The 12,264-nt window shown below is 39.4% G+C and overlaps 1 protein-coding gene across 1 annotated transcript in view; it reads left to right on the top strand.

The window, feature by feature from the left end:
* The first annotated feature begins 374 nt into the window (after positions 1 to 374).
* Positions 375 to 12,264, top strand: part of LOC106586109 (G-protein coupled receptor 39) — a 63,599-nt gene continuing 51,709 nt past the window's right edge. Inside the window, exons 1-2 of the mRNA XM_014172979.2 lie at positions 375 to 670; positions 860 to 1,714. Of these exons, the coding sequence (XP_014028454.1) occupies positions 925 to 1,714 (790 nt within the window). The 5' untranslated portion in view covers positions 375 to 670; positions 860 to 924. The remainder of the gene's footprint in view (positions 671 to 859; positions 1,715 to 12,264) is intronic.

Below are 12,264 nucleotides of genomic sequence, written 5' to 3'. Positions count from 1 at the left end.
GTCTGGCTAATTTCAATACAACTTCCTCCATTCGAACTTTTGAACTTCCATGTACCGGTATGCCTTTTGTTACATTCATCCTACACAGTGAAGTTATTTCACCACTTCTGTTTTCTTAGAAGGCATGTGGAAGAGTGTGAAAGTAATTAGTATATTCTGAAATAGTTTTAATTTGTGTAAATAAGCCTAAGAATAGTGTTTGAATAAATGTGCCATGTAGCAAAGTTAAATTTTTTAGTTCTGGCACATATTATATTCATCCAAATAGGAGTTGATAATATTCGGGAAGGGCCACACCTCTGTATGACTAAAGAGATGTGTAGTAACCCTTGGTCCCGCCTACACACAATCATCCTTCTCCCTGAAGTAGAGCCAGGGTTCATACTGCACTTGAGTAGTGATAACAGAACAGGGCCGTGCTCTCTCTCTCCCTTGCTCTGAAGTTTAATTTTTAACTGGTAGGAGAGAGGAGATAGGAGAAAATCAGTGCCTGCTGTCAGGGTGCAGCTTGAAGCATGGCACAAGCAAAGGAGTAAATCCAATACTTTCTGGATGAAGAACTGTAAGGACGGCCGATGGTACAAAACTCAGACTTCAGGCCAGTAATGGGTAGTCCTGCCATGTTGAGCCGTGTGTTTCAAAGAAGCTAAAACGAGGAAGAAACTTTCTGGTATGTCTAATGGGATCCTAATATTCTTCTGTGATATGGTTTATCTGGGCAACCAAGAGGTCTGTGTTAAGTTAATCTACTTTTAGAGTTGACCACGGTTTTGGACGAGGGTGTCAGAAATATATTATTTTATCTCTGAAAAATAAATCTCTCCCTGGCTGTTTGGATTTCCTCTGGGCTCTATTACAGACTCTGCCCTGCTGAACTGATACGCTAGGAAAAAATCTATATCTGGAAATCGAAACTCAGTAACCATGAATGAGGGGGAGGCCGAGATAGCCGAGGAGAAAGACTGGAAGGAGCTGGAGCCCAACTATCCCATCAAAGTCTTCCTCACTGTCCTGTACAGCCTCATCCTGCTCACAGGCATCGTGGGAAATGGAATCACCATTCGGGTGACACAGGTGCTGCGGCAGAATGGCTACCTGCAAAAGTACGTGACAGACCACATGGTGAGCCTGGCATGTTCCGACCTTCTGGTCCTCCTCATAGGAATGCCCGTAGAGCTCTACAGTGCCACGTGGTTCCCCTTCACCTCAGCCTCGGGTGACGCTTCCTGCAAGATCTACAACTTCCTGTTCGAGGCCTGCAGTTACGCCACCATCTTGAACGTGGCGACGCTCAGCTTTGAACGCTACATTGCCATTTGCCACCCGTTCCGCTTCAAGGCCCTGGGCAGAGAGCGAACAACAGGGAGTCTCATCGCTCTTGCCTGGGTCACGTCCGTGTTCGTAGCCCTCCCGCTGCTGTTCGTCACAGGAATGGAGGGTCATGTCCCAGAGCGAGCCATCATGCCCGTCCAGAACCTGACGTTCTGTACCAACCTGAGAAACCAGTGGGGGATGTACAGGGCCAGTATCTTTGTGGCGTTCATTGTGTACATGGTGGTGCTGGTCAGCGTGGGGGTTATGTGTCGGGCCATGATCTTGGTCCTTCAGAAAACCATGGGGCCCATAGGAAGAGGGGTCAACGGAGTAGAGGACAAGCCAAAACACGAGAGTGCCAGGGTCAAAGCCGCCAAGAAGCAAACCATCCTTTTTCTAGGTAAGTTGACACTTTTACATTCTACCTAAAATATCTAAGATGTTACTGATTGAAATTTTGAAAGGATGATGATACATTTTGTTTAGCCAACTGATGGCCACAATGTGTGTGTGTCCGTGTGCATGTTTGTGTTACACAGGGCGTGTACACCATTGCATTCCAACTGGTAGACAGTGTAGCTGTTGTGACAGGGCCACCGGAAAATGTGTGGCGATTTTGATTTAGGTTAATAAAATATATTGTCGCAAAGCGTTTAAAAGATGGCCAAAGTGTTGTTTTTTTGTTCGATTTGCCTCATGATTTGTCAACTCACAACTCGAGCGCAATTTATCTGTCCTTCACATTGGAGTGCTTCACATCGAAGTGCTGCTGCAAGCTCTTTGCTGTGTCTTGACCAATCAGATTCACGGAAATCACAGGTCGTGCATGCTGGACACAACGCACAAAGCTCAAGGCGCTCGCTTCACTTTCCTCCGGTATTGGGTATTTCGTCAAGATGACGACCTAAGCACGCAAACTTCAAAGAGCTAGTTAGCGAAGTCTCTCAATTTATATTTACAACCTGAACTTCTCTCAATTCAAAATACTGTAAATATAAAATACATATTAGTCACTATACTGTTGGTTATTGTCCTAGAAGAGAATGTCAATGTCAACATTTTCCTCAGGATCCGGTGCTCTGAAAGCTAGTGTCAAAGGAGCTAGCAACAACCATGGCAACAACGCTAAGGCTACAGAGCAAAAGCATCTGACCACTACTATGTCCTGGCTACCCCCTCCTCATCAGGACCAAAAGACAGACGCAGGGATTCCTCTCACGTTTCACCCATTAAAGACCACAACCCAAAGATAAAGGCAAACCCGGGGAAAGAGATGAAAATGAACCAAAAGTAGACAAGATTTGCAATTTAACACTACTTGGAGATAACATGCTCACAGACAGGGTCGATAAGCAAGACAAAACACTTGAGGACATTAACTCTCAAATCAAACAGAACATTCTCATGATCACGAAAGCATCTAAGGCGTTTGAATTCAATGCTGAGATAAAAGAAAGCAAAACGAAAAGTGCTTACCTGGAAAAGAAGGTCTCATTACTCTTGAAAGGAGGTAAAGACCAACCCGATAGAATTAGAGTGCTTTAAAAGTAGATGGAACATCAACGGGACAAAGAAACATTTTGTCAGCTCAAGTTTGAATTTGGTTTATATTCAAACGTGGGCTGACTAGGCTACCTACCGTTTTCAATCTAAAAGTATTAACTGGAATTAATCTATGAAAACAATAGCTGACATAGACTGTAAGTCAATTTCTTATTAGGCCTACAGTTGCATATGTCAGGGCTACACTATGCCAATCTGCATAAAGAAAGCTCTGTTAGTTCTATTGTCCAATCATGTTGCTTTCTCTGTGTCTGTATAGGAAACCCCCTAGTCCTTTAAAAAGTACTGTTGCTGCAGTTTGACAGGTTTTTCATCCTCTCCAAGGCCAGGAGTTTTTCCAGGATTTTTTAAAAATCCATGTAACCTGATAAGAAAAACTCTGGTTCTATCATAGCCCATTTTAAACCTTTTTACAACAGATTAGTCACGCCATACCATATAATGTCCGTAGTTTTACCTGCTTAGGTTACCTGATCAGGAAAAACGATGGGCCCCAGAATGTTTTTTTTTCACCACACCACTCTGGGACCTGTGGTGTGTTGAGAGTCTGTCTAACTCCTCTGTTTACTTAACAGTGGAAACGCCACTCTCGGGCCCCAAGCTCCGATTGACTCCACGACACCATTTTTAAATGTTATGACCATTCAAATGATTTATTTCACACATACGTCTTCTGTTTGGGGTGGTCTGTGCCATTACTGTCCACAGAGAATCTCAAGGGAACTCACATGAAGAACACGCCTGTAGTTGTTATATTGATGTCACGTGGATAGAAAGAAATACCACACAACATTGAAGTGTGTATACACATTAAGTATGCAGAGTTATTTCTTCATTAGTTCTGGACCGTATTATTGTATTTTCTCATGTCTTGAATGAATGTAAAGTTCTCGGGTGCTGGAAGCAGGAAGCCTTGTATACTGTACATTTGTTGACAGAGACATTGGTCTAGAATTGGAGGCCTGTAATCCATCTTAACATTGACTATAATGATTAATATGTGTGGCTGCGTGCAGACAAGTCAACATGCACATGTGAAGTGTTTGCTCTAAATTGGTTACAGGGTTTCCAGGCAATAGTTTATCCCAACAGCAAATAATACATGGCAAAGAGTATCGGAAGTCAACGTGAATATAATGTATTGTTAGGTTCTAAATGAACCTTATAAAATTTCACAGACAATTAGTAAAGCTTAAACCAAGTTTATTCACCCATTGGGTCCTACAGCTGCATAAGACGTATTCACACAAGCACTGATATTTAATCCTTTCTCTTATACTGAGTCTCCTTCTACACATCTGAAAAGAAAATGCATCTCTTTTGCTAGACAGAACTTTAGTGATATCTGTTCTTCCTCACCTCATCTGACCTGACTTTGCTCACTCCTCCCCAACTCACGGCTGTCATGTTGACTTGTACCAGAGTATCTCTTCTCCTCCCATAGAATCCTTGATGGCTAACAATAATATATCCGGACAGAATGTAAACGTTATACATTCCCCTCTCTCCCTCAGTGACCTGAATAAGTATATTTCATATTTTCAGAACCCAACAGTATGATATATTAAGATGAAAATTACTCTATTAATGGTACAGTAGATCTCGCTGGGGGTACTTGTGTTATCAAATTGAAAATGGGCAGATTTACTTCAATTTGGCACATGATAATGTAAACTGAGAGAATGTGTAACCTCATCTCTCCTCAATACTGCACTCTGCTCCTCTCAACCACCTACTTGAACCATTCAGTGTATACATATTAATATTTAGAACACAGACAACATACCCTTGCATTTGTACATTTATGTGTGTCATCTATTATGTATTAAATATAATTATATCATATATCATATATATTATAGCTATTATATATTATTCATCTAAATCAACAGTTATATAAGTGATATACATTTGCAGAATGTCCAGTTATAAAATATAGGCCTACAGTAGCATATACGCTAACCATATCGTGTACGCTAAGAAACCAGGTATATGCTAAATCATCATTGGATTCGCCTTAGAAATGTGTAGCTTCTTTAGTTACTTTGTTCATGTACATCCTAAGGCTTCTCCATTCCTAAATACCATCACAGCCCTTTCAGACAACAACAATCTCCACAATTGGTTATGCCATCGTGGCTTCCATTTCACTACTAGACCAGTGATCACTACTTGAAGGTACAACAGCTCACTGAGCAGTGCTTGAAGAGCTGTCCTTCAACTGATTGCAAGGTAGGAATTTCAGTGCCTGGCTGGTCTGCTGCCACTTGACAAGTGGCACTTTGAAAGTGATTCATATGTAATTATGTGTATTTGTTTTTAAAGCGGTGTGGTTGTATTCAACAGCTAGTATTGCAACATAGCATCCTTGAGTTTGTGTTGCAATCAGAATGTAAAAATAATAATACATTTCATTTGTATAACACTTCATTACAGTGTTATCTTAATGCTCTACATAGACAAAAATGTAAATAATGATAAAAAATAATGACATAAAATACACTGAACAAAAATATAAACGCAACATGTAATGAGCTGAAATAAAAGATCCCAGAAATGTTCCAAACACACAAAGAGCTTATTTCACCCAGATGTTGTGTACAAATTTGTTTACATCCCTGTTAGAGAACATTTCTCCTTTGCCAAGATAATCTATCCACCTGACAGGTGTGGCATATCAAGAAGCTGATTAAACAGGATGCCCATTACACAGGTGCACCTTGTGCTGGGGACAATAACAGGTCACTCTAAAATGTGCAGTTTTGTCACACAACACAAGAAATTGGCAGTATGTCCAACCGCTCTCGCAACCGCAGACCACGTATAACCACGCCAGCCCAGGACATCCACATCCGGCTTCTTCACCTGCGGGATCATCTGAGACCAGCCACCCAGAAAGCTGGTTTTGCACAACCAAATAATTTCTGCACAAACTGTCAGAAACCGTCTCAGGGAAGCTCATCAGCGTGCTCGTCGTCCTCACCAGGGTCTTGACCTGACTGCAGTTTGGCGTCGTAATCAACTTTAGTGGGAAAATTCTCACCGTTTATGGCCACTGGCACACTGGAAAAGTGTGCTCTTCACAGATAAATCCCGTTTTCAACTGTACCAGGCAGATGGCAGACAGCGTGTATGGCGTCGTGGGGGCGAGTGGTTTGCTGATGTCAACATTGTAAACAGAGTGCCCCATGGTGGCGGTGGCGTTATGGTATGGGCAGGCATAAGCTAAGGACAATGAACACAATAGCATTTTATCAATGGCATTTTGAATGCACAGAGATACCGTGACGAGATCCTGAGACCCATTGTCGTGCCATTCATCCGCTGCCATCACCTTATGTTTCAGCATGATAATGCACGGCACCCATGTTGCAAGGATCTGTACACAATTCCTGGAAGCTGAAAATGTCCCAGTTCTTCCATGGCCTGCATACTCATCAGACATGTCACCCATTGAGTATGTTTGGAATGCTCTGAATCGATGTTTACGACAGCGTGTTCCAGTTCCCGTCAATATCCAGCAAATTTGCACAGCCATTGAAGAGGATTGGGACAACATTCCACAGGCCACAATCAACAGCCTGATCAACTCTATGCGAAGGAGATGTGTCACGCTGCATGAGGCAAATGCTGGTCACATCAGATACTGTTTTTATGATACCTTAAGAAAAAGGTAGGGGCGTGTATCTGTGACCAACAGTCATGTGAAATCCATAGATTAGGTTCTAATTAATTTATTTCAAATAACTGATTTCCTTATATGAACTGTATCTCAGTAAAATCTTTTAAATTGTAGCATGTTGCGTATATATTTTTGTTCAGTATAAAAACTTTTTAGAATCAAGACAGGAAATAGAAGTACAGTAGTAGAATAGGTGCTAAAAGGACAGTCTGTAGAAATATGTTGTAAGGCCCATTTTAAAAGTTCTGATTGATGGAGCAGCTCTCAGATGTTCAGGGAGAGCCTTCCATAAGCGAGGGGCAAGGGAGCAGAAGGCTTGGTCCCCCATAGTACGGAGATATGTCTTGGGGACTTGAAGCATTGGTGAGTTGCTGGAGCATAGTAAGGTTAAGTACATGTCTATTGTCAAAATAAATTAACAGTGTCATGGAGAAAGTGCAATTTTGTGAAAAACTGTAAAGCAGTCCCTGGTTGACAATTGCTGGTCCTGGGTTCAAATTCTAGTCTGGGCTACCTCCCGAATTTGCTGCAATATAAATTATGTAGATGTTCATCAAACCCTCATTTTCCAGTCTAGTGTTCATTGTGTGAGATGATTTATCCTGTGTCATGCTTTGTACCATCTGCTCCCCCTTTTCATGACAAAGGGCTTGACTGCATAAGGTTCCATTAGCATGACTGTAATTTAGCCAGTAGCTTCAGTAATTTATCAGCCTCCCGGTAAGGTGGGGCAGGAAGAATTCATCAGCCGGTCTAGAACAGTGTTTTTTTCACAAACTAATCTGAGAGAATAACTAATGCCATCAGCCTGATGATTTGAGTCTCAGAGGGCACAGTGCTACCATTTCTAGCCACTTACCTGTAACACGGTGCTGTAGTATCAGGGTCAAAGACGAGACGTGTAAATTTGGTGTCCGAAGGCCAGTCATTTAACATAAAAAGATAAATATGTAGAAATATAATATTAAATCACTCATCACTTACACTTCTTTTGACCCAGAAATGTTTGTGTTGCAAACTATTACATTAAGGGAGTTATTGAGCTCTAAAGTGTCAAAATGTCCTTCAGTGTAACAGTCCGGGTTAAAATTCTAATGACAAAAGTGTTTTTAAAATGTAGAAATTCATCCTAAAAATATAAATGAACACCCATGGCATAATTGTGTTAGTGTTTGCAACAACACATAGAATAATAGACGACACACTGCATCTAAAAAATTAAAATAAAACTTCAATAGCTTTTGCCCGGACTTCTGCGCTTCATCAATGTCATTCAATATAGCAAAGGTAAAACGCCATTTTAAAGAATATCATATGATGGTAATCATGTGACATCACAAATAATACCTATTGAAGACCCTCTATCAAAGTGATGAGGTGAGTAAATCTCTTTGAAATATTTGATGATTTCACCATTTCACCCTCTAGTAACATCCACATGTCCTTCAGAACAACACAGAAAATATACTTTTAATGTTATTATTTTATAAAAAGCTATATTAAATATGAAAAGTAAGGATAATCTTTATAGGTCATTACTTTATATAGGTGGCCAAGGAACTTCCTGTTAAATATGTTTATGCGTGAAATCCATTCTTCAGTATCACACTTTTGTCCTTCAGCACAACAAAAGTTTCATGTTATACCACAATGTCACCCGTTATGCTGAATGACAGTAGTTTGTTATCCCATGTTTTCACTAGTTTACAACATTTAATCATGCAATTCATAATTACTTGTTGTATGAATACTGAATATTAGCATTTCAAACTATTTTATGGCATTTTAACGTATTTCAAGGCACATTATCTTTATACTGTAGATGCCGTTGTCTTATAAGGAAAGGGCTGCACGGCACAGACAAAATATTAAATGCAGATCCAGTTGCTAGGGAGGAAAGACTAGCCAGAAGAAAAGCAAGGTATTGTTTTCATGGTTTCATGCTACTGTCAGCAACAGAATAGGATATAATAGGATATAAAGCTGGGTGGATAACACTTAACATTAAGTTGCACTATTATACTGTAGTTAATGTTTTATTGAACTGCAGTTAAGGTATAACTGATGGAATATATTAGTTAATATAATATTACACACACACACAATTCTGGATAAAAAAAATATTTTGAATTATATTAGTTAATAATTGCTTCACATTTGGGGAACTTTATGAAAAATTGAGACTGTACAAGTTTGAATTGAAGTAGTTTGATGGGCATTTTATGTAGCTATTTTGTGTAGCTGAAATTGCATGTGTGTACCTGCAGTTTAACTGGCTGCACCAAGTTGAGCAGTGCCGAAACTTAAAAGACACACTTAAAGAACACGAGGTTGTAATCCACATGGACTTTTATGAAAATGATGCGTGTCAGCTGCATACAGAGGTTCAGGCTTTTCGTTTTGGGGGCAGCCGTAAGCAGGCAACTGTATACACAAGTGTTGTGTACACATCACAGGAATGCCAATCCTATGTCTCCGTTTCAGAGTCCCTTCTACATGACGAGCATGCCGTGTGGGCTGATCTGAAGCCAGTTTTGGATAATAAGAAGGAAAAAAACATCCCTGACCACACTACACTGCATGAGTGAAGTCCCCGTCACGCAATATAGAAATGCAAATAATTTCTACCTACTGAGCACGGTGCCGTTTCTCATGGGTTTCAAAAAGGTAACGTGGAATTTTTCTGAAAAGTCCCACGGAAAAGGTGCACCCATTGGGTTTGGTGGTTCCGTGAAACGTTGTGCAGATGAGTTTGTCAAAAAATGGTGGTGACCTCCAGAGCCCAAAGGACCTCTACACCATGCTGGAGAAAACGCATTCACGTGTAAAGTACTTCTGGATTGCTGAAGATGAGATCAACCGATTTGATTAAGCAGTTCCAAATGAGTTGCCAGCTGCCAAAGGAACCTTAAAAATCCACCAGATCATCGCAAAGGAACCTGGAAAGATCCACCATCAGGAGGTGTCCTGCTTCTGCTCCCGAGCATGCATTGCCTGTGAGTGCAATGCTCCAACAGAGGTGGACTTTCAGAAGCAAAATGCAGAAACAGAAGACAGCTTGTCCACAATGGTGAAACCACCAGAGGACTTAAATGGAAAGTTTGTAATTGTCGATTACCAGCCATTTGTCGGCCAAGTTCTGAAGGTTGTGGGAGAGGAGATGGAAATCAGTTGCATGCAACAAGCAGCTGAAATAAATAATTAATTTGCATGGCCCCAAGTTAAGGACATCACATACTACTTCAAGTCGGATGTCCAAGCAGTAATCTCCGAACCAGAGTCATTTACTATAAAACGAAGGAATTCAAAACTCTACAACTCTGACTGGGAAAAGTTTACAGAGCTTTATTATTCCAAATTCCAAGTTATACACCAGTTAGGCTACAGAATACTACATAGGCCTACACAAGAAAATGACATACACAAGCGATCTAAAAATTGAATGATGAGTTCAGTTTGAGAACGTTGATGAGTTCCATTTGATGTTCAGACAATGGATTTGGTTAATATTCTGATGTTCAGAATACAGAAATGTTTTGTTTTGATGTTGGTGGGATAATTTTTTATGTATTTTCTTTCAAATGCCTGATGTGACGTAATGTCATGATATTACTTTGAGAAAGATATCCACTGTTTGGTGATGATTTTAAGCAAAACGACAGTTTTTTTGCACAATGTTTATGGAATGTGTTGTAATGAATGCTTTGTTTGAAATGTTCAATGCTAATTTAATCCTACGTGAATTAAATTGTATCTCATGTGTCAGTTAAACTATGATGTTGCATAGTAAAACCCATGTTCTTTATGTGTGTGGTGTATGGGTAATTTTTCTCTCTCTCTCTCTCTCTCTCTCTCTAGTATGGAAGCGATCTAAGTTCAGCTAGCCTGCACATTTTAAACATCTTATCCTGTTTTTTACACAGTTTTATATCTTAAAAAATAGCTAAAAGAAAAATACTATTGCTGCTACTAATAATAGTTAATATGATCATTATTGTTATTGCTGAAGGAATCACATTTAATCAGTATTTGTGGGCCGTAGTGATATGTGTCATTCGGGGTAACAAAATAGTGTCATACAGTATAACACCAGTATTTTATATTAAAATACAATAATTTTGTGTTGTTGACTCAGAGAAACAAAAACAAATCTCAAAGGATGAAGTGAAAGATATTTTCATAGATTTTTTCAGATAGTTTTTGTAAAAAACCTTCAAATTTTGAGTTGTACCCATGATACATCAAATATGTGGTATTCAAAATAGAATGTCATTTTTTGGGGGTAGTTATATTTCTGCCAGTCTAAGCATGGATATATAACCTTGTGATTATGAAATATGGGCATAAAATTACAACAAAAAACAACAACACTTGTTCTACTGAATTACATTTCATATGAATCACAGTAAAAATGTATTATTGGCTTTATTCTTGAATGTAACTAATATAAGGGTATAGGTGACACTCCATTGAACATAAAAAAGCATTTTAGAGAATTGTAATTGCTGTTTTATTTTTTTTCTACTTTGAAAACCTTATGCGTCTTTGACCCATCAACATTCATCATGCTTTTACTGTATTAACACAAGACACATTGATGTAAAGTAGCACATTGATTTTAAGACTTGCATGCCCTTTTGAAACCTTATCATATATAAACTCTGCTCTTTTGCACCCCAGTATCTCTACTTGCACATCATCATCTGCACATCTATCACTCCAGTGTTAATGCTAAATTGTAATTATTTCGCCACTATGGCCTATTTATTGCCTTACCTCCCTCATTTTACTACATTTGCACACACTGTACATAGATTTTTCTATTGTGTTATTGACTGTAGGTTTGCTTATCCCATGTGTGACTCGGTGTTGTTGTTTTTGTCGCACTGCTGTGCTTTATCTTGGCCAGGATGCAGTTGTAAATGAGAACTTGTTCTCAACTGGCCTACCTGGTTAAATAAAGGTGAAATCATAGTATAATATATTTGATACAATATTGTTATTTTATTCATGTTATATTTTAAAGTAAGTCAACACACTCAAACATAGTAATAACTGATTGACCCTGTTGTGTAATGATCTCATTGCCTGGAGTGTAAAAACAAGATGCTATTTTCATGGTCGGACTCAATTACATGTCGGCCCGTACATCTTCACTGGTCTAATTGTGTCTTTGAAATTGGATAGAGTGAGAATCAGATTGAGTGTACAGTATGTGCTCCGGTGACCTCCCTACGGGGTCTGGTTCTGACAGGACAGGGAGATGGCTGGCCATATTACAGTGATGAAGGCGTGAAATGGGGTTTCATCCATTAGCCCCTACTCATTGTGCACCCTAATCACTGGAGCAGGCATAATTCAGTTTGTCAAGCAGCATGGACACTGTGGCACCTCAATCATGTCATACTGAGCCAATGGAAATGAAAACTTAAATGACGTTGTTTTGAGGCAGTTATCCTCTGATGATTAATATCATGATGAATAATCCTGAAGCAAAAGAGTACACTTTCTACTCAAACAGGCATCAATTATTCTTACAAACCGATTTAATACTATTTTCGACACCTATATTTTCTTTAATTAAGAAATAAAGAAAATAGAAATTTCACATATGAGCTTGTCTGACCACTACGCTTACAACTGCCTATTTCAAATGTATGAATCTCCGAAAAGAGCCACAAGATGGAGTTTCAACATTTCATTAC

The sequence above is a fragment of the Salmo salar genome, chromosome ssa25 (genome assembly GCF_905237065.1).
Source record: "Salmo salar chromosome ssa25, Ssal_v3.1, whole genome shotgun sequence".
NCBI classification, from domain to species: Eukaryota; Metazoa; Chordata; class Actinopteri; order Salmoniformes; family Salmonidae; genus Salmo; species Salmo salar.
Note: the sequence above shows the minus strand (reverse complement) of the source record. Positions and strands in the feature narration are given on the sequence as shown.